Consider the following 23,665-nt stretch of genomic DNA (forward strand, 5'->3'; position numbering starts at 1 on the left):
AGCCGGGCAAACGATAAAGATATTCTTAGATAAGATAATAATTATATATAAATTATTAAATGAAGATTAAAAATTAATATCATTTTTACATTCTATACTATGGTTTTTTTGCCAATTTCGCTGTATTTAAAAAATGATTATTTTTTTATATAGAAAAAAAAAGTAAAAAATCTGTGCATAGATAAGAAAATTCAATATGTAAAATTAAATATATTTAATTACAGTTAATTTATATGTTTTTATATGATTAATTATTTCTTTATTTTAAATTCTATTTGTACAGGACTTGTTTAACTTTATTTTATTTCTGAAAATTAATACTAGTAATTAATATTAATGTATATAAATGAAGTTCTAAATATGAAGCTTTTAAGTCATATAATTATAAAACATAAAAATAAAGAATTAAAATCTGATAGTGTTTATAATCAATGAGAGCATCCGTCAGGTTGGCCCGCATAATCAGCCAAAAAAAAGGCGACTTGGGCTGGAAATTTGAAACCGCCAAACTTAAAAAATTCGCCTACCCTACACCGCCTAATAAATGAGCTTTGGCGGGGCGGGGCAGACTTTTCCACTGGGCCAAACTTTTATTTTGTCAGGGCAATTTTTTTTTATAAATTTCTATGATGTTATTGATCTACAAGAGGATAAAGATGATAATTGAAGATGTTCTAAGTTATATTTTGGATTATGTTTTATGGTTGAATGATTATAAACTTGAAGATGTTTAATTATATATTTTGGACAATATTTGTTTTGTTTTGGACAATATTGATTTTATTATTTTGTTTCAAAAAATTTGGTTTATAATTATGTTTATTACATATTTATAATTATAAAGACTTTAATGTGTGTGAATTTAAAAATTATAATTTTTTAATATTTTTAGAAATTAAAAATTTATTGAAATTGTTGTGAAATTATATATATTATTTAATATTTAATGGTTTATAAAAAAGGGGAGAATCCGCCAACCCGTCAGCCTACCATTAGGGGAGCGGGAGAGAAATTCAAGATCGTCTTACTAGGTGAGGTGGGGTGGGGTGGGCCAACCTACCAGATGGTGGGTTTTTGGTAAGACAGGGTGGACTTTTTCGTTTGCCACCTCTAATGGAGACACAGACATAAGTATTCGCCCCATGAAACCTATTAAATATGCGCGAATATAAAATTATTAATTTATCCTAATTTATTTATACATAAATCCATTTCTTGAATTTAGTAACCCTAATTTCTGCCTTCAATTCGAATTATTCCTTTTTCTTTCAAACTCATTCTCAGCCTCGATCCTCTCTCTCTAACTCACTTTCTCTGCCTCTCAAGTCTGTCACTACGTCGTTCAGTATCGTCCTAAAAAATTATGATATGTTATTATGTTGGAATATGTTTTTATGTTTTCTCCTTTTGAAATATTATTTTTCATAACGAATATGTTATAAATTATGTTAAATTATATTGATGAATTGATTATTTTATGATTATTATATTATGTCTTTTTGTGTTAAATTTTTTTTTAAATTTCAAAGAATATTTGTAGATACCCGAGGAGATCTGCATTCCCTAAGCGGTAATTAAACAGGAACTTGCAATGACGAAGAAAGAATGTGGATTTTTTTTTTTTAAATAGGAGTAAGAGATGGGAAGGGGGCTTCTCACTCTCCCCTAAGTACTCATTACCATATCTAACTAACAACGGAGATCCAATCTGAGCCGATTTAAGAGAGGACGCATGGACTTCATCTGCATTCGGCCTTTAAGGTAATGAAACTAAGTCGGATTAGGCACCTTAACAATAAATTTTAGTTGATCTTGCTTGCATTGAGGTCTTATTAGGCCCAAATATATTTTAGATTAATATTTTGAGTCATTGTTATAGAAAATACTATACTATTTAATATTATAACACTTAATATACGTAAAAGTTGGATATATTATAAGACATTTTTAATTCAAATTAAAAAATTAATTATCTCTTTTTAGTTTTAAATATTATTTTAACGTAATTTTTGGTGGTTTCCTCTTTTCTAAATTTCACACATGCTCGTCGAAACCTTATGCTATGTTTGTTTGAAGAGAAAATGAAAGGAAAGAAAAAGGAAGAAAGAAAAGAGGAAGAAAAATGATTATTTTTCATTGTTTGGTTGTGAAGAGAAATTAAAAAGAAAAGAAAAGGGATAGAAATAAACTGATGGGATCTATCAATTTTTTTTCTCTCAAATGTTAGAAAGAAAAGAAAGGAAATTTTTTTTTTCTCTCATCACTTCCAATATTACTTCTTCATTTTTTTAATGTATTTTATATTATAAGAATAAAATTATCTTTTTATAATATTTTTTTTCTTCTTATTTTTCTTTCCTCCAAACACATCTAAAAAAAATAAAAATCCATTCAACTTTTTTTTTTTTCTTTTCTTTTCTTTCTATTTCTTTCTTTCTAACCAAACATAGACTTAGTGTAGGGGCTTACTGGGTTGCAAAGGAAGAGAGATATCATAAGTTCATAATAGGTATGGAAAAGATGAGACGCTTGATGGGCTCGGCTATGCAATGTTTGGGCTTAACTTGGGCTTAGCAAGTGCACGCTGTTATAGTTTTTGGTATCACAATTTTTGCTCTATGCTAAGTTGCTAACCGTGCTGTCGAACAAAAAAAGACGGAAATAAAGTCCAAAGTTAGTGTATGAAATATTAAATGGTGCATGCGATGTTCTTCGTATATACTTATCTAACTTATTAAAAAGAGATAAAAATTAATATTTAAATTAAAAAATATAAAAATAAATAATTTTTTAATATTTAAAATTTATCACAAAAAATAAGTTTGACAATTTTGACATTAAAATTATAGGCACCACAAAATTTGCCATGCATATTAAATATGCATAGATTGAATTGAATAAATGTGGCCTATATGAATGAGTTTAATATGTAGTAATGCTAAAGTATAACGATGTCCATGCATATGAAAAAGGCAAACAAACATGATGTGTATGAGAAGTAGCTGACTTTTAGGCTTAGGCAACTGGTTAAGGCTTAAACTTACTTCAATAATATAATATTAAATTAGGAAAAATTATTCTAAAGGACCGTTAAGAAGATTTAATTATTAAAAAAGACCTTTAATACCAAAATTAGTAAGAAGGACCAAATCTTTTTATAATATTTAAGAAGAAGAATCAAATCTTTTTATAAGGAGATAAATATATCCTTAATTATTTTTTATAATCTTTAATATATGCTGTTTGATTCTCAACGTTATATAGATATGTATGAATATTCACTTGAGATTAATTAGTTAATTAATTTAAAAAAAATTACTGTAAAAGTCAATTATTAGCAAGAGTATGAATGAATATTCAAATATCTTAATATTTTTTTATTAATTTTGTCCAAAATTATTTCATGTATACGCTATTGTTGTGCACAGTGCACCTATATATAAACATGTTTAATATGTATAAGATTCACCTGAAACAAAAATTGGAGCACTACTGTCTCTAAGATTACATTGTCTAAATGACTCTTAGATGGCTTGTTCACTTAGCTTGCCATGTTTTGGGGTACTACCCTATTGACAAAACTATTGAAGAAGGATTGACCCAACAAGAGTATCCTACTATTTGTTTAGAGTTTCAAATGCATCTTCACTATCCACGCTACACCAAAGGAGACTATGAAATCATGGAGGAGTGGAAGGTGGATTTGCCTCTTCAGCAGTATGGGCTAAGTTTCAAGGGCACCCTTCATGACAAGAGGGTTTTTTATAAAAAGATTTATCTCCTTATTATAAAAGATTTGGTTCACTTTCTTAAATATTATAAAAAGATTTGGTCTTTCTTACTAATTTTGGTATTAGAGATCCTTTTTAATAATTAAATCTTCCTAACGGTCCTTTAGAATAGTTTTCCCATTAAATTATTAATATTGTGAGCACTAAGCACATCATACATGCGTTTCACTAAGTGAAATTTGAATTCAAAGGCGCATAGCAAAAGCTAGTGCACTTTAGATAAAGTAAGAAGTGCAGTTAATATACTATCAAAAGTTATCAAGTAAATTAAATTTATTTATTACTGTTATTATTTTTTTTTTGTCTTGGGCTGAACAAACAAATCGGTACTAACATAAAAAACTAATTCCCTTATTTAACATCTATGAAACACGGATTTGCTCATGGTGCCAGCGTATCCGTGTCGGACGCGAATCCGATACCGACATGCGGTGGATACGTCAAACAAGCGTATCGACGGCGTGTTGCAGTGCAGAATTTTGATAAAGCGGTCACGAATCCGAACAAATCCGACCCGATTTAGATGTTCATGAGACGAATCTTTTTGTTGGCTGCAAATCTGCAATTGATTTTGTGATTTTATGGCCCGATTAACCGATTTTCTGTTTTTAATTTTAAAATATTTTAAAATCAAAACAAATCAAAATTTAAAAATAAAATAATTAAAAAATCAAAACCTAAATCTACTTATCATTTGTCTTTGGTGGCTTATTTACTCACTAGCTTAGCCGTTCTTGGTTCTTTGCGTTATATTGAAGAAGAAGAATAAAGATACATAGGATGATGGACTTGAAGCTATGGTGTTTGCAGATGATGGACTTGGAGGAGAAGAAATTGATACATTTTCTGTTAGCGAGATGACAAGAGTAGATTAATTTTTGATTAGCCAATAAATTGTTGCATACATAAGACGTGACTTAAACCCCAAACACTTACTTAAATAAACGTGTAAATTAATTACTCAACTAACTAAGTTTGTTTTTCGCAAAGAAATAAGTCTTGTTATAAAATTAGTTAATAAAAAATATGCTTCTTTCATTTTAAAACACAAGTTTGTCTTAATGGGAAAGATTTATATTTTGAAATATGGGGAGAAAGAAGAATAAAATAAATGAGAAGATAATTTTTCATAATATATAGAAGACATTTTGTGGCTAATCTAATTTAGTTGACTGAATGAGCGTTTTGTCCATGAATTCACGTTAATAGTTGTATGTTTGTTTCCTGTGTTTCTTCCAAAGACTAAGGAATAAATTATATAAGACGGTAATATTATTATTATAATACAAGCTGAAACCTAACTCAATGTATAATACAAAAATGTTATATGTGAAAATTAATGGGCATAGGACAAAAGAGATCCATGCATGCAATGAATGGAAACTACATATAAAAATACATAGCGTTATGGATGGGTTAGAAAAAGATTTCATTTTAGTCTTTGAATGAGTCAAAGGAGAAAAAGAGTTGGAGTGAGAGTATCTATTCAATGCAATTTGTTTTGAAAAAAAAAAAAAACATATAATTGCTGAGAATAAGACACCATTCCTCTTTGAAAAAACATTTTTGACAGAGAAATAAAATAGACATAATCACAACATAAGAATTTAACGTGGAAACTCCAATTACCGGAGAAAAAACCACGGCCGTTGTCAAACGACAACCAGAGAATATCACTATGTGAAAATTGTTACAACACATAGACTTTTTTCTCTCTAACACCGGCATCCCAGTACACCCACACTCTCTCAAAGCAAATATCTAACTACACCTCACAACACTCTCTAATCAAAGAGTATAGAAGAAAAGAAAAATCAGATACAAGCTTAAAGTGTTTCCGACTGGTGCAAAAACAAATGGAGAACTTAGCCTCATATTTATAGCCCAGGCCACCCACTCCATTTGCTATCCTAAGCAATGTGGGACTAATTCAACCAAATTCTAACAATCTCCACCTTGATTGAAATAGTCACACATCTTCAGCTTCCATTGTCAACACCGATAATTCTTTGCTGACATTGTCTATACCGACAATCATAGTTCAGAGAACTATCATACTCCACCATGAAAGTATACTCACTTGGAATTAGATCACTCCAAGCATTTCGCCTTGGTACAGATCGAAACCTTGCTGAAAATTCATGGTGTAACTTCCAAATTGGCTTTTCCTGGAAGTTCTTCAGCCATCGACCTAACTCCGCCACACACCTTGCATCTCAACGCCAACCAATGCCCGTGTGCAATTGTGGACCCGATTGCCACAACTTATCCTTATCCATGGCAGTGTGGTAATACCATGAGGATACTTCTTGTCTTCTAGAGAACATCATCTTCTCTCACAGAGAGAGCAACCAGAGATCTTCTCCTTCAACGCCTTGTGCAAACCTGATTGTATCAACACATCCTTGACTTGTATTTGCCACAAGCCAAAATTGATTCTTCCATCAAATTTCTCTATTTCAAGCTTCACAGCACTTGAATATCCTGACATTGTTGCAACCGTATACTGGAATAGTATAACTCAACTGTAGACCGTGCACTAGGAAGGGTCCCCAGGAAAGAGAGGTGGGTCACAATGGACACACTTAAATACCAAGTCTTTCCTTAGCCAGAACCTATCCAAACTGCACTCTCACAGTGTCACACTGCCTTCCAGCAACAACAACAGCAACCAAAGATCAACCTCAAGCTACAACCTCAAGCCACAGGACAAAATTCTTTTCTGATGTGGAAGGTCAGACTAGTCTGCAACCACAGAGCATACTAAGAATAAATCCCACCGAACCGAAGCTCTGATACCACTTGTTGGGAATAAGACACCATTCCCCCTTGAGAAAACACCTTTGACAGAGAAATAAAATAGACACAATCACAACACAAGAATTTAACGTGGAAACTCTAATTACCGGAGAAAAAACCACGGCGGTTGTCAAACGACAACCAGAGAATATCACTATGTGAAAATTGTTACAACACATAGACTTCTTTCTCTCTAACACAGGCACCCCAGTACACCCACACTCTCTCAAAGCAAATATCTAACTACACCTCACAACACTCTCTAATCAAAGAGTATAGAGGAAAAGAAAAATCAGGTACAAGCTTAAAGTGTTTTCAACTGGTGCAAAAACAAATGGAGAACTTAGCCTCATATTTATAGTCTAGGTCACCCACTCCATTTGCTATCCTAAGCAATGTGGGACTAATTCAACCAAATTCTAACAATAATGAATATGTACGACAAAAATTAAGCTTAAGAACTTTTTGGCTAATTATGTTTGGTTACCAAATATTTCCGTTTTACTAAATACACTTTTCTATCACAACTTTTGAATGACAGAAGAATCATGAGCACTACTACTCTACTAGTTAGATTGTAATTCCCCCTGAATTTTCGTCATTGTCAAGAAATTTCTAAGTTTTGGTATTTTGCACCTTTTTTCAATCAGTGATCAGCAGATTTCTCAAAAGTGGATTTAGACCTCATTGTATACTCTGCAACAAGTTGAGCAAAAGATGATGATCTATCCTCTAGCAATTTTGAAGGTGAATCATATTCCTCAATTAATCCTGCATCAAATTAATTTACAATGAAAAAATCAGAAAATGTGGTAATCAATAAGATACAATAGAGTTTAATTATGAATAATTGGTATTTGTTAGTTCTTACCTTGATGAAGAAGCAAAACCATATCACTGTCAAGAACAGAAGTGATTCTATGTGCAATGGTTATGACTGTTGAGTCGGCGAAATGTAATCTAAGAGTTTGTTGTATCAAATTGTCTGTAGCAGTATCAACTGATGCAGTCGCTTGATCAAGCATCAATACTTTGCTCTTCTTATGCCTTAGAAAATGATTTATTTATTTATTTTCTATTTTTTAAAACAGATGTGAGTTATGACATGCTGCCACAAAGTGCTTAAATAGATCAAACCTTGGATTAGTGCACAAGAAACTGAGATGATAGGAATCAAGAACATCATAATTGCACGTGTGATGTATTTAACATTGGGCTTTTATGTCCAGTGTCCAATTTTATTAATTATAGTTATCGAGAAAGTAATAGTGATTAGTTGTACAATCTGAAATTCCATTTTTTAGATTCATGAAAATGAAAAATCTAGATGGATCAACATTAAATAAGAGTTCCAATCTATTTTTGTTTTATTTAAAAGTCAAGCACCCTCTTCTAAATCAATAAGAAGGCAGAACCTAGCTTTATTGCAAAAACTGCTTCTTACTTTGCTTTTTTCTTCAACTTCTCATCACTATAATATATCTGTTTTTATAACAATAATCTTCTCTGTTTTGAGTCTTTATGGCCAAGTTTAAATTCAACAGAGAAATAGATTTCTTAAGATATTGACAAATGTGTGCTTGGTTAGAAGTTGGAACACTAACCAGTAGAATGAAGCAAAATCAATGAGTGTTGTTAGATATGCATGAAAAAAAGAAAAATATCATAATTTACTTGCAGCATCATATATATGTAACAATAGACTTAAAAATATAAAAAGACAGAAACAGAAACAACCAAATTAAAGCCTCAAACGAAATATAAAAGGACACAGCAGCATAGCATACAAACTTAATTATTGCACATTTATGTTACAACAAAAACCTGAAACAGATTTCTCATGCAGAAGTTGTGGCCACTAAGTTGTTCTTGCACGCCGGTTTCCACGGCTCCTCCTTTTAATTCTTTTGCCTCCAAAGATGATCACAAGCCATTGAGGTTTTCCAATTGAGAAAAACACAGCATCCCAAGCCAATTCCAAATACCATTCCACATGCATATCCTATTGCCACTGGTTTCCAACCAAATCCAAACTTGTCTTCAGCCTCAGAAGATGGATATTGCTGTTGAGGGACATTGTTGTTGCATTGAATTGACAATGGAAATCCACATAGCCCCATGTTTTCCTCATAGGAATCATTTGAAAATGTATCAAACTGTTTCCCTCGAGGTATTGATCCCTCAAGATGGTTACTGGAAAGATTCAAGACTTCAAGAGAGATCAGATTGGTCAATTCATCAGGAATTTTCCCTGTAAGCATATTTGAGGAGAGGTCCAATGATTCGAGGTTTGACAAATTTCCCAGAGAGTGAGGAATAGGACCATTGAGATTGTTATGAGAAAGATTGAGGCCTATGAGTCGATGAAGCTCCCCAAAATCATCTGGAATCTCTCCTTCAAATCTGTTACTTGATAAATCAATACTTACAAGAAATTCTGGAATTTTCTCAAAATTGGTTCTAAGCCCTTTCATTGTTGCAGTCATAGACTCATGGTATTCTATCTCAATTTCCTTTGTTATAAAGACATAACTACTTTTGATGTAATAAAAACTTGTTTGCACTCCAACAACACTCTTCATAGCTTGAAAACTTTTTATGTAGACTTTTGGTAATTGACCACTAAAATGATTGGATGAGATATCAAAAATAAGTAAATGGGGAAACATATCTTTAGTTTTCAAGCTGACAATCGGCCCATACAATTTATTGGATTGTAAAACTAATATTTCCAAATACGGTAAACTTTGAAGCCAGTTTGGAAATGTATCCTCAATTTGATTGTTGCCAAGATTCAAATCTATCAAATCTTTGCAGTTGGATAGAGATCTAGGCAAATGTCCTTCCAATTGGTTCCCATTGAGATTTAATGAAATGAGATCCCTTGAAAATGTACTTGGTAAAGTACCATGAAATTTATTCATCGGTAAATCCAAATCCTGAAGATCTGGTGAATTGGCAAGGCATTGTGGAATGGTATCTTTAAACTTATTGTGTGACAGGTTGACAATCTGGAGAGAAGTTGCATTGCAGATAAAGGAAATATTGTCATCGGTTAGCAGATTGAAACTAAGATCAAGGTATTTAAGTTGATACCATGGGAATTGGCCTATTGATGACAATTGGTTTTGTGATAGTTTCAAACGCTCTAATGAATGTATATCATGTATCCATTTGGGCACATTTCCTTCAAGTTTGTTTTCTGACAAAACGAGAGTTTGCAACTTTGGAAATTTCCACAAGATTTTGGAAATATTAGTTAAATCAACCTGTAGCAACTGCAATGATAACAAGTTGGTGAACTGGTAACTTACATTGGTTTCAGAAGCTAATAACAATGAATTAAAACCTGAAAGAGAAAGAGCTTTAAGGTTTTGAAGCTTGGAGAAAAGTGAAAAGTAGAGGGAACCACTCCACTTGCTTGACAAACATAACTCTGTGAGGTTGACAAGGTTAAACATTGATTTTGGAACATTTCCTTGTAGCTTATTCCTGCATAAATCTAGATACTGTAAAGAATGGGATGAGATTGCACTTATATGCCCTGTAAACAGATTATCTGATAGATCTAAGAATGTTAAAAATGGTAAGGAGAAACACCAAGATGGAATTGTTTCATTCAACATGTTATCACTTAAAAGCAATCTAATCAAACTTGAAAAACCTATTATTTTGTTAGGTAGAGGCCCCTGAAACTTATTATCAGAAAATCCAAGTGGGAAATTTGAGTTAAGTTAGCTAGTGAAGATAACAACAACTTCCCTCCTAGATTGTTACTTCCAAGATTGAGTGTTTTTAATCTGGTTAATTGACCAAGTACGTTTGGAAATTGACCACTAAATCTATTGTCTGAAAGGTCCAAGTGAGTCAGATGTTGAAGATTTGAGAGCATTTAATTCACTTGCAGACAAGTACAAAGAAGTTAAATGTGTGAGGTTAGAAAAGGAAGAAGGGATTTGTGATCCTGGGAATTGACACAATGAAAGATCCAAGACACTCAGAAGAGATGTGCTACAATTCAACTTTGGAAGATAAATTTGAATGTCTTCATTGCCACCTAGATAGAGCTTTTGAAGATTGGGTAAACAGAGTATGTGACTTGTCACATGTCCCCTTATTCCAGTATTGGCAAGGCTAAGAGCAGTAACCAAAGAGGAAGACATGTTAGCAATCAAAGACAAAGGACTTGCTGTTGCACTAATGGAAGACATGTCTGTATCATCCAATACAATCTCTCTTAAAGCAGTTGCATTTTGCAAGATTCTCTTCCAAGTGGTTTCTTTCGACATCAAACCAAAGTTCCCAGAGAGATCAAGTGATTGTAAGCAAGACTAAGTGTATGGAGATGAGTAAGGTGAAAAAGAGTGCTGTTAGGATGGATATTACCTACAAGCCCACTGCAACTGAGATCAAGGCCAATCACGTGACCAGACACAGAGTGGCACGTGACACCCATCCATGAACAACAATCTGTTCCATTATCCCATGTCCTCATCTTTGGATAAAGATTGGGGCACACATACTCATAATATGTATTCTCATAAAAGGTAGTGTTTGTAATGAGTTGGGTCTTGAACTGAAGTAAAGCAGAACTTTCATAGGAATGACATGAATCTGAAGACAAACATGCAAAGTGAAATAACAAAAACATATGAACACACACCACCACTCTAAGAACCACCAACATGATTAGTTATTAATTATTGCTTGATGGTTTTGCTAAGAATCAATGAATCATGATCCATGTATTTATGCCCAAATTGGAATTACAACCATATGCCTAATTTCTATAAAAGCTACACCTACCAAAAAATATTCATACTATATCCCAATCTATCAATACCAAAGACCAAATCATATTCTAAGTTTTCTTCTAACGTCATACTCAGATGTATATATGTGCTTGTCAAATTAGAGTACTATTAATTAAACCTACAGTACAATTAAATGTTGTTCTATCATGGCCGGCCTTGGATAAAGCCATAATGGTATTTTATATTTACTCCAATCATCAAATTTTAGAAACCATTATTGCTTAAACCATTGATTAGCTTCATATAATAATTGAAATAGTAGACCTAAAGTTAAACTTTTATCCGGAAGGAACTTGGTCAAGTTTATTTCAAGGAGATGTGTGTTGCATGGTATTTAACATTTATATGTACAATATTTTACTTCTTTAGCAGATTTTTGACGTGGTTATGTATATGGCTATTTCTATCAGTCATTATATTAACTCAATATAATAGACAAACATTTCTTTATATATACATCATAGCTTCGTCATAATCAACAATATATGCCAAAGACTATTTCAAAATGAACATTTTTTCCCCAGCCCTTCAACAACGCAATCCCAAGTCTTCCCCATTCCCCAAGCAATCCATGATATAAGATTTCATGTTAACAATATAATAATGCAAGTTCTTTTCATAAGTTTGAATGAGCATTTCTGTTATACTTTAATCATGAAATGAAAATATGAACTTATCTTGATGCATTTTTACCATCAATTTCTGTTATACTTTAATCATGAATTTAACTTATGGAACGGTTAATAAGTCGATCTCAAACTCGTTTATAAATTGGCTTGACTTACTGCTAAACCTAGTTTTGTTATAAAATTAGTTAATGAAAATGTGTGTTTATTTTTCATTTAAAAATAATTCTCTGTGGGAAAAATTTTTATTTTCCATTTAAAAATAATTCTCTGTGGGAAAAATTTTTATTTTCCATAATATATACAAGACATTTTGTGGATAACCTCAGTTAGGTTGACTGACCAAGCGTTTTGTCCATGAATTCACGTTAATAGTTATATGTTTGTTTGCTGTGCTTCTTCCAAGGCCAAAAGAACAAATTAAGACGGGGTTATTATAATGGGTAATCAATAATTTTTTTAAACAATATGAACAATCACTAATCAAATTAAAATACACTACACTTTCAAATTACCCATCTAAATCTTAATATTAGAATAACCATCCGCACACCTAATTATATAAGCTGAAATCTAAGTCAATATATAATACAAAAATGTTATGTGGAAATTAATATAAAAGACGTCCAAGACAAAAGAAGCACCATCGAGAGGTCCATGCATGCAATGAATGGAATTGGAAACTACATATGAAAATAGCGTCATGGATGGGTTAGAATTTACGAGATAATCTATTTTTAATATATAAAAATAGATACATAAGTTTATCCACATTACTTTTAATTTTAAGACATTTTTCTTCTCCTATTAATGCTATGTCAGCAGTATTGTTTACTTGACAAAATTTTAGTGTCACGGCCTAAAAAGAGTCATGATCGGCGCTCAAGAAAATAATCCTATAGCAAGCCTAACATAGTCAAATATAAGTTGAATAAGTAAGTTACAAATATTTTACAAGTTCTAAAAGAAATAGTTATATATTTTTAACAAAAAATTAAAATAAGAGTAAAGGACAAATAGGTTCCTGACTTTTTTTTTCGCGGACATTTTCGTCCTTAAGGATTGGAAAATATATTCATGTCTCTGACCCTTCCAAAACGCGGACAAATTGACCCTTCCATTGAAGTGACTCCGTTAGACTTAACGGAAAATGTTGACGTGGCTCCCGTGGCACTGACCTGGCCATTACGGAAGCACACGTGGCATGTAGCTTTTCAAAACAGGACATATTAGTCCTCTCACACCAAAACGTGTAATTTTTTAAAACAGGACATATTAGTCCTCCCACCCCCAAAATGATGTCGTTTCTCCCAAGTCCCCAATCTTTCACATTATGAGCCCTAATCCTTCCACATATCAGCCACCTCCAACCCCAACCACCTCCTGCCCTTGACTCCCTCTTCCACCACCACCTACGCTGCCCCTCATCTCCTTGCCTCATCCTCATCCCTCTCCACTCCATCGCTTATCCTAACACACTCTACTCCCTTCCCCATGCCCACCCTCCACAACCACCGTGTCCCATGATGTTGACGCGTACTACGTAGGATGTTGATTCCGATGTAATAGATTTTGAAATCCATCACATGGTTAAGAGCTTGGATCCGTTGGAAGCATTTTGCTTTCATTTTATCTTGGTTTCGGACCAAGTTTGGAACCATTCGTCACTAATAGGATTTGGGTTTGTAGCATTGAAGTTAAATCTGGCCCAATTAGATAACATTTGTTTTCCTGATGAATTTTGTTTCGGATCAAGCATGAGAAAATTAACCATGGGCTTGGTTGTAACAACATTGAGCTTGGCCATCAATAAAAATTCAGCCATTTATTATAAACCATGCATCAAGGCTGATTGTTGGGCTTAAACCAAAAATTCATTTTTCGGCCCAACATAAAATCTGCACAACAAAATTATTAATTAAGCAAATATGAGTTAAGATCAAATTAATAATTTTGTATTTAAATATTTTAATAATGTTTGTTCATCATCAAAATTAAATAAGAGTTTCCAAACTCATCAGGACCAACCCAAGAGAATGTAAGAATGCTGAAAATTCCAGCATTTGAATAAGGGGTAACAGTTTCAGCCCCTTTCTTATTATCACTAACATGGGCATCACCATTCAATAGAGTCTCCTCAAGAGTGCTAAATTCACACTCATTCCTCACAAAACACACAAAGTAACAGAAGAATAAACCCACACAAGCTGAAACTACATCAGAAACTAAGTACTGAGCAGGTAAAGCCACATGTTTTTCATACACAAGAACAATGTCTACTACAAAACAATAACAAAAAACAAACAGGTAGAAGACACACCAAGTTCTAAAGAGTAATGGAAATCTTCTATCACCTGAACTGAAGAAGAAGAAGAAAGCTTTTTGTAAGCAAACACCAACAACACCCCAAGCAAGAGCTTTGAGTGCCAAATCCAAAAGAGTCACGAGCTCTTCTTCTGACCAACCACTTCTATACCAATAGAAGTAATTAAAGAGACATAGGATAAGGTTAAATGCCGAAGCAAAAACAGAACAAAACAGAGCCTTTTTATTATAATTAGTCTTATTAGACTCATATCCAGAACTTGTATAATGCTAAATAGTTAACATTTTCAATGTCTTTTGTGTATGACAGGAATGTTTACTAGGCCTTTTAAGATCAAAGACAGTAATTTATGTTACTCATGAAGTTGAGTTCTTAGCTGCTGCTGACCTTATATTGGTGAGTATTTATCATAGTTAATTGCCATCAATTAAAAAAAAAATTAATAAGATGATGTTATTATGCCTTGTTGGTATAGGTGATGAAAGATGGGAAGATTACTCATTGTGGAAAGTATGCTGATCTTCTTAACAATGGAACTGATTTTATGGAACTTGTTGGTGCACATAAAAAAGCTTTGTCTACACTTGATTCAATAGATGAAGGAATAGTATCCAATGAAATAAGTACCTTGGAACAAGATTTAGATGTTCCTGTTTCTCGGGGTGGAGAGAAAGAAGAGGAAAAGAAAGATGAGCAAAATGGTAAAATTGATAACAAAGGTGATGAGGCAAAAGGCCAACTTGTTCAAGAAGAAGAAAGAGAGAGAGGTAGAGTTGGATTTTCAGTGTATTGGCAATTTATCACTATGGCATATGGAGGTGCTCTTGTTCCTTTCATGCTATTGGCTCATATTCTCTTCCAAGTTCTCCAAATTGGTAGCAACTATTGGATGGCTTGGGCAACACCAATCTCAGAAGATGTGGAGCCACCTGTTTTGGAAACAACTCTTATAGCTGTCTATGTTGCTTTGGCCATTGGAAGTTCTTTCTGCATTCTTGCAAGGACAACACTTCTTGCCACTGCTGTATATAAGACAGCTACCATAATCTGCAATAAGATGCACTTCTGCATCTTTCGCGCACCAATGTCATTCTTTGATTCCACTCCAAGTGGCCGAATTCTAAATAGAGTATGTCGTCTTCATCTATTTTGTTGTTTGCAGAAACTATGCAATACAATGCCTTTGAGGCTTTGACACTTCTTGTTTCTTGCTGTTCTGTTCTAATGCAGGTTTCTACTGATCAAAGTGCAGTAGACACAAACATTCCTTATCTAGCTGCTTCATTTGCCTTTCTCTTGATCCAACTTTTGGGAGTTATAGCAGTGATGTCTCAATCTGCATGGCAAGTTTTTATTGTTTTTATACCTGTGATAGCAATCAGCATTTGGTATCAGGTATTAGTTGAACTAATTTCCAAAAACTAGACTATATTTCATGATATCATAGGATCATATTTAACTAGAACATTACAACCTTATAATGTTGCAGCAATATTACTTACCACCAGCTCGAGAGCTATCGCGCTTAGTTAGAGTATGCAAAGCACCAATCCTTCAGAACTTTTCTGAAACAATTTCTGGTACATCAACCATCAGAAGCTTTGATCAGCAGTCTAGATTTCAGGAAAAGAATATGAAACTAATAATATAAAAGAAGTATGAGCCAAATATGTTATGATTCAAAAAAGAAGAATAATATAAAAGATTCAATTCTTGGTACATAATGTGTCTCTTTATTGTTATTATCATTAAGGTCTAATTAATACCTGATACCAAATGCTGATTGCAATCACAGGTATAAAGACAATAAAAACTTGCCATGCAGCTTGAGACATCACTGCTATAATTCCCACAAGTTGTATCAGTGGAAAAACAAATGAAGCAAACTGATAAGGAACCTCAGTGTCCACTGAACTTTGATCAGTAGAAGCCTACATGAGAACAGAACAGACCAGACCAGTCAGAAACAGAAAATGTCAAACGCGTTCTATTGCATAGCTGTCGAAATTGAAGCTAACTATATCACAAAATAGGAAAAACTGAATGGATTTGTAGATGAGCATGACATACTCTATTAAGAATTCGGCTGCTTGGAGTGGAATCAAAGAATGCCATTGGAGCGCGAAAAATGCAGAAGTGCATCTTATTGAAGATTATGGTAGCTGTGACATCTTGTGAGATTGGTGTTGCCCAACCCACTTCACAGAAACTAAACACGCTAATTACTTAACAAAACAGCTGATATCCAAATCAGAAGCAAATCAATAACAATAACATTATAAAGTATTTAAATAAACCAATAAATCTTTTAATTTTTAAAAGGCACATAAAAGTAAAAATAGTAGCGCAAAAATGTCTTACACATCTGATGGTTTGATTATCGTCCCTAGTTAACTATATTTTTTTAAAACAAAACAAAAAGGAAAAAGAAAAAACGAAGACTTACAGTGGTATTTTTTTTTTATAAGAAAGAAAAAAAAAAGATATTAGTTACATTTAAAATGAAATAAATGGCAAGAGTTAACCAAAACATAAAAAAACGCGAACAGACTAATGCATGAGGGGGGGAAAAGAAGAAAAGAAATGATATAAGAAGGTGAGTTCTCTGGTGCCTGGATACCGGTGACTAACGGTGGCCATGTTTTGACCCACCAATAACATCATAACATCTGGCCCAAAGAATTCTCTAGGAATGAGCGAAACGACGTCGCTGAGGAATATGCAATTAAAGATAAATACAGTAACTTTAGTAAGTTTGCTGGGAAGGTATTTATGTAATTTTACATCCGAAAAATAATTTTTGTTTCTTTTTTAAATAAAAGTCTTGATGTTCTATTGGATAAGAAGCATCATCATGGTGGAGCACCGTACCAGCAGAAAATGAATGCGTATGCTCTTTTACTGAAACTCGAAGCACCGTATGTTGGGACTTGGAGCCACTGGAAGAAGTGGCAGTTAGAAGTGTCTGAAAGAACAGCGGCAGCTCATCAGCGTCTTCGGCGGATTGATGAGGAAGAAGGGGCGTGTTCTCATCAGGTCCAGATTTTCATTTAGGCATGTCTTCATGAAGGCCATGACAAAAAAAAAAAAGCAGTGAGGGTATTTGTGGAAAACGGTGCATTTGTAAATGCAGCGGATGTTCAAAATGAACTCAGTTGCAAGTTTCATTAGCTTATTAGAGACGAGAAACAAGTTGAGAAAACCGTGACTTTCGCGGTGGAGAAATATGGAAGGCTTTTCAGCCTACCTTTGATGATTTTTGAATGTTGTGGAACCTTCTGAACCAATCTTTCTATTTTTTGTATTTTTCAATTTATTACATTTTTCTGGGATGATTTATTATTTGTTTATTACTCTTAATTAATATTCAAAAATTTTACCTTTTTTCACTTTTTTTTATTAGCTAATTTATCATGGTCAACCATGTCAAAGCCTGCCTTCCATTTGTGCTAAATATGCCACATGCCAACATTGCATTGGTTGATTTAATTTAGTCACCATAGTCACCATAAGAGAAAAGCCACCATAGAAATCACCTTAAGAAGAAACCGCCAATTTTAAAGTGTGAGAAAGAGTTGCACTAACGCCAATTTTATCGATGTGTTGTTAGTGATATGCCAGCTAAGCAGAATTCGTTAGAGTATAAAACCCAGAGTAACAAACTCAACATGCTTTTCTTCACTTCTTCGAATTTCAAACGTCATTTTTTCTTCTCCTTCCATCTCTCTTCATAGCTTTTGGTACGATCGGCTTTAATCACTGCACCATCCGAATCCGAATTGCAATCGGTAACTTTCTGAAAACTTTTCTCAGTTGTGAAATGTTGATCTGTGCCTCCAATTTAATCTGTTTCTTTTCAACTCTTTCAAATTGAAGAACATATGGAAGAAGAAACAATGTATCCCTGCACTAACTGTGAAGAGTCTTTTGCAAGTAAAATCAAATTGGTTTCCCATTCAAAGCTGAAGCACAAAAAATGTGTTGTTGTTTGCGAACTGTGTGGAAACGGATTCAAAAATAACAAAAACCTTAAATTTCATCAGAATCAGGTACAGTTCTTTAATTTTTACCTCATTTACCTCTATAAAATTTCAATGACTCTTCTTTAATATTCTATATTAGTGTGTTTTTGTTCAAGAAGCCAGCTCAAGGCCCTTGCAAGAGCGCTTTATGTGCGTTCATTGCAAGGGTGGAGCGATTTTTAATCATCCAAACGAATTGAAGAGGCACGCTCGAAAGAAGCACGAGGACTGTAAATTTTCTTGCTGCTGTGGAAACCTATTCGAAAGCAAGAAGGAACGTGATCTCCATTTAAGAGAGGTACTCAATGATCTTTTTTCTTTCTTTTTTTTCCAAATTCTTTAGTTTCCGTCTTATTTGTTGCAGTGCGTGCATTATCAAGGGGAAAACTAAAGACACTAGACGATACATTTGAAGGTTATAACAAAATATGTGAGTATTTTTACTGATCAGAGGGCATATGTACAAACTCGCCTTTGCCTGGCGATTATTCAAAATTAGGTGTAACCCATAGTCAAATGTGTGTAACAATACTATCAAATGTGTGTAACAATACTGCTTCTGATACGTTTAATATCTAGTGGTGAGAAAAGCTATTCAATAGTTGATTTTATTGTTTTTTAATTTTTATAAATTGAGTGTGTTATTTTTAGACATAGAAGATGATTATAAATAAATCGAAAGGTTAGATTTAGAAAACCACGAATCGAACTCTCCAATTTAAGTTTTTTAAATTTTATAATTTTTTTTTCACAAAATCTACTTATAATTTTTTTCACAAATCGAAGACTCAATTTTATTTTTTCCAAAATTAAATTCATTTTGTTACAAATTGGACATTCGATCTTTTCATGCTAGCCAAATCTAAGCTTTAGAATTTAGATTTACAATTTAGAATTTAAAAAAAAAATCTCTATATTGATAAGAAACACACTATTAATCTATAGTTGAGTACAACTCATTCTCTATCACTAAAAAAATAGCCTGATTTTATTGTATACCTAAATTTTATAGTTTAAAAACAATTTACTTCAATTAAGAGCTTATAAATGCCAAAAGGATAAATAAAAAAAAATAAAATTAAAAAATAAATGGTTGACAGGTTTGGTTGAACAGACAAGCTAATTAGCTAACCATATTCAGTAAGATCTGATCAGATTGAGTAAAATTTAACCGGACATAATTTTTTTGGAGAAAATTTGTGTATTTACGACCAATAAATGGATTAATATAGTTTTATGGCACGAGTAGTGGTTAAGTTGTTAGTTAGAATGATTCTTCTCATCGCAAGAAAACGGTACGCGCCCTGAATTCCAATTGGCTACCGAGGGAATTGAACAAGCACACGTTGCTGCAAAACTTTTCCAACAGGTTGGTAGGTCTGCAGTAGTACCCTGCCATTCAATTTCATTTTTATCATTGCTTTATTATTTGATCCGATTCTATTTCGAAAATTCCACACTACCCCATATGCATTAAATTACAACTAGTCTAAGTCTAATTCATGTGGACAGGAGCTGGAAGCAAATAATATACCACTTGCCAATGTACGCATTTGCTATTCTCCATTTTCAAGAACAAAACACACGGCTCAAGTTGTTGCAGCTGCGCTCAATCTTCCTTTTGAAGGCCCCCAGTGCAAGGTTAGCCACTCAGGTCCAATTTATGCGGGGAAGGCTGTTTAATTTCATTGCCTGCTTCATAATGTTTTTAGCCCTCAGTTATAATCTTTCTTTTATTCTCTTTCACGTCCATCTGTTTTGATTTATCAGTTGACACTTGAAGTCCATTTTACTATGCAGGTGGTGGAAGATCTCCGTGAGCGCTATTTTGGTCCGTTTAGATATTCTGGTGCGCCAAAGCAACTCATTGATTACTTGTTTCCATCATCAATAGTATGCAGAGATTTGGGAAATGGATGAAAAGGATCCACTTGTTGGGCCAGAAGGAGGAGAAAGTGTCAAGGATGTTGCCTGTAGACTTACAAGAGCGGTGACAATTATGGAGTCAGAATATGAAGGGTAATGACTCCTATCTTAATCTTCATTAGGAAGTCTTACACTATTCATGAATTTTGTAGCGCATATAATATAAGTTCAACAACAAATCTATTGGATCCCTGAGCATATTCCCTAGTTGCTGCCAAAAGACTTAAGACACACTTTGAAATGCCAATACACTTTCTTAATTGTGATCTAATTGGACAGTTACAAATTAGTACTTTTCTTCTCGAGAATTGTATATATATGTGTTGTCCTCCTCCGTATTCTATCAGCTTTTACGTTTTCTTGCCATATCCTGCAGTTGTGCCATTTTGGTTGTGAGCCACGGGGATCCCCTGCAAATCTTGCAGACAATTCTGCTTGAATCTATACAACAACAGGAACACCCTAACAAGGACATGGCATCAATTCTAAGTGCAGTTCAAGTAGCACCAATCTTATCCCAGCACCGTAAATATGCTCTGGTAACCGGAGAGCTCAGGCGAGTCGTTTGATAGGTTTGAAGTATAGGAGGCAGACATTACACTATTTTGGCTCAGGCTCAATTTAATCCCCCTATTGTTGCTAAAAGATAAAAAACACTTATCTCCAAAGTCTAGACTAGTTGGTGATAGCCTAGTAGACCTTGTAGAAAATAATGGGTTCGATTTTATTTACTTAGTTTTTAATATATGCATTACTTTGTAAATAGTCAAATTCGTCTTTAAAAAATTATTCATTGTTCAAATTGGTTTTCTAAAGATGTTTTAATTAAATTCGTTTTTCAAAAATTTTAAGTTAATCACATTAATTCTTGTTATTTTTATTGCTTATGGTTTCAAAATTTGCTAATACGGCATATTAAATAATATCATATTGATCACAAGACACACTTAGCAATTCTAATTGTTGTCAAGTTGATAAATTTATCCAATTAAATCAAATCAGTCCCAAATTAGAGAGATTTTGAGGAATTAAAATCTTTTAATTTTGTGTTAATTTCATCTAATTTTATAAATTTGTCATGTTAGCCATTAATTAGGATTAAAAAACTAATGTGATTAATTTAAAATTTTTGAAATACAAATTTGATTAAAAATTTTGTTTGAAAATTAATTTAAAGAACAAATATCTTTTATTCTTAAAGTGATTGATAAAAAAATAAAAGATAAAACATACAGATTTATATTATTAAATCATCGTTATAATATATTATTATTCGCCTTAATTTTGTGCGTAAGTCATGAATGACTATTATTCTAGTACAAATCACTTTTAATGCTAGCTAAAATACAATTTTTCTTATGAAATTAAAAAAATATTTATTATATAAGATTATATGATTTATCAATATAAAGTTATAAATTGATAAAGGATAAAAAGTAGAAAAATAACTATTAATAAATACATTTGATAAATTAAAAAATAATATCCAACCAAAAATTGACTGCTGAAGCATCGAAAAAGTTTAGACAACAAATTTTTTGTCACTTCTTCTATGTGGTATGAAAAAAAAAATTATGATATGATTTTTGTCAAGAAGCCAATAAAGAATAGATAAACCTGACAAAATGAAACATGTTTCGAGGCAGTCCAACTTTTATATGCTCTGCTAATCATCCTGTACCACCATAGTAAAATTGCCAATTGAATAAAAGAAATATTGTTGATAATCAAAGTATCCTAAAATGGCATTTTAAGTGAGTATTACATTTTTCTTTTTCTTTCTCCTTAGTCTATACCAACTACTTCTAAGCAACGCCCTATTTGTAGAACAATATCCATGTCCCCGCATATATATCACACCCATCCGATATGCATGTGCCTCTTAACCTTTATTCCATCCATTATTATATTGTTGGAATCATAATTTTCCTCTTTTTAAATATTTGCTACTTCAACTTTTTTTAATTATTAATATACTATAATTTTAATATTTTACATACAATGAAAGTAGGAGATACTACGATGAAGTTGTCAATTTCATCTTTTTGTAAAGATGTTTTTTATTTTATGGTTGTTATTGATTTAAAAGCGTATTGTTAAAAGTGTTGTTTAAAGAGAAAGTGTTACCTTTAATCGTTAACTTGGCTTTGATACCAATTTTTCAAATTCGACTTTTCTTTTAATTCTTCTTTTGAAATTTCTACTAACTCTTCATATTTTGCTTCGAATAAGTTTATAATTTGTCTTGGTGGTGCCCTATTCAAAGGATTTTGATAAAAATAATTTGCAACTTCATAATCTAAAGTATTGACTATTTCTACAATTTCTCTTGTATTTGTTATATGATTATTTATTACTAGTCCTTGATGTATATTTATAATTCTAATTTCATATTTATAATTTTTTAATTCTGTTCTAATTTCTATCATAATTATAATATTCTTTTTTACATGAATTATTATATGTAAAATCTTTTATCTGTTTGTCTTTTTCTTTTATATAATTTCTTAAATCCTCAAAGACTTCTTTTATTTCTACACTTTCTCTTACTTCTAAATATCTTCCTAATTTTTCAATTTCATTTTCCATCTTTTCTTTCAACAGCTTTAATTCCTTTAAATCGTAATATGATTTTTCAGACATTTATAAATTTCCTAAATTTAGTTCCAACTTGTTTATATTTATTCTTATTTCTATCTTTTTTATTATAAGATCATCAATTTTGACCTGAAGATTATTTAATTCTTTTTTATACTCCTTTATTTTATTTTTTAATTTTTTCGTTCTTATCCTTTTTATTTTATTTTCTGGTTTCTTAGTCTTTTTATGCTTCATAAATTAGGTAATCTTATTCTAAAAATAGTTTTGTTTAGCATTATTTATTTTAGAATTTCTGCAAATTCTATCATCGATTCGTGACTATTTTCTAGAGATTCTATTAATTTTTCTAGCTCTTCAACTTCTTTTTTCAGCTTGTTATAGATTATTTTTAGAGCCTTAAATGCTCTTTGATTTATTTCAGAAAACTGCAAATAATTCAAACGATTCTCTCTTTCAAAGAGCTCTTGTTTCTTATCTTGATAAGTTACATATATTTCTTCCTTATTTATTGTCATAATTTAATATTTAGAGTTTTATTTAATTTTTCAACCTTTTTTGTTAGTTCTTTTATTTCAGAGTCTTCTTCTTTAATTTTTAATTTAGATAAACTTAAGGGACTATTGATTTTAGATTCTCTTATTTGAAAATTTGATGAAACCGATCTTTTTGATGGTTCTTTTAATAATAGAACTGGATTTTCAATAGCTTTATATTTTGGTATTTCTGTTTTTACGATTTTTTGAAATAATTCATCAACATA

At 32.3% G+C, this 23,665-nt stretch overlaps 2 protein-coding genes, 1 long non-coding RNA gene and 2 pseudogenes across 3 annotated transcripts; 3 read left to right on the top strand and 2 right to left on the bottom strand.

The window, feature by feature from the left end:
• LOC110264444 (ABC transporter C family member 3-like) lies at positions 7,102 to 7,869 on the bottom strand. The gene is made up of 2 exons (XM_021106650.1): positions 7,462 to 7,869; positions 7,102 to 7,361 (listed from the first exon to the last, which is right to left on the bottom strand). Exons 1-2 carry the CDS (start codon positions 7,613 to 7,615, stop codon positions 7,237 to 7,239), a joined length of 279 nt encoding a protein of 92 aa, XP_020962309.1. The 5' UTR covers positions 7,616 to 7,869; the 3' UTR covers positions 7,102 to 7,236.
• On the bottom strand, positions 8,426 to 11,403 carry LOC107606406 (annotated as a pseudogene).
• Positions 14,663 to 16,093, top strand: LOC107606407 (ABC transporter C family member 3-like; the record flags this gene model as incomplete). The annotated part of the gene is made up of 4 exons (XM_016308473.2): positions 14,663 to 14,752; positions 14,832 to 15,485; positions 15,587 to 15,751; positions 15,846 to 16,093. Coding segments are annotated over 4 exons (1,071 nt in total), but the record flags the coding sequence as incomplete, so codon positions are not given.
• On the top strand, positions 16,427 to 18,964 carry LOC110264765. Its single transcript, XR_002350938.1, has 3 exons — positions 16,427 to 18,144; positions 18,233 to 18,676; positions 18,743 to 18,964. It is a non-coding gene; the product is annotated as an uncharacterized LOC110264765 (long non-coding RNA).
• LOC107606408 lies at positions 19,652 to 20,964 on the top strand (annotated as a pseudogene).

Source organism: Arachis ipaensis, chromosome B07 (assembly GCF_000816755.2).
Source record: "Arachis ipaensis cultivar K30076 chromosome B07, Araip1.1, whole genome shotgun sequence".
NCBI lineage: Eukaryota > Viridiplantae > Streptophyta > Magnoliopsida > Fabales > Fabaceae > Arachis > Arachis ipaensis.

Coding starts and splice junctions, on each gene's coding strand:
- LOC110264444 (XM_021106650.1), bottom strand. CDS start 7,615: ATGCTTGATCAAGCGACTGCATCAGTTGATACTGCTACAGACAATTTG. Junction 7,362..7,461: donor GGTTTTGCTTCTTCATCAAG/GTAAGAACTAAC, acceptor AATTTGATGCAG/GATTAATTGAGGAATATGAT.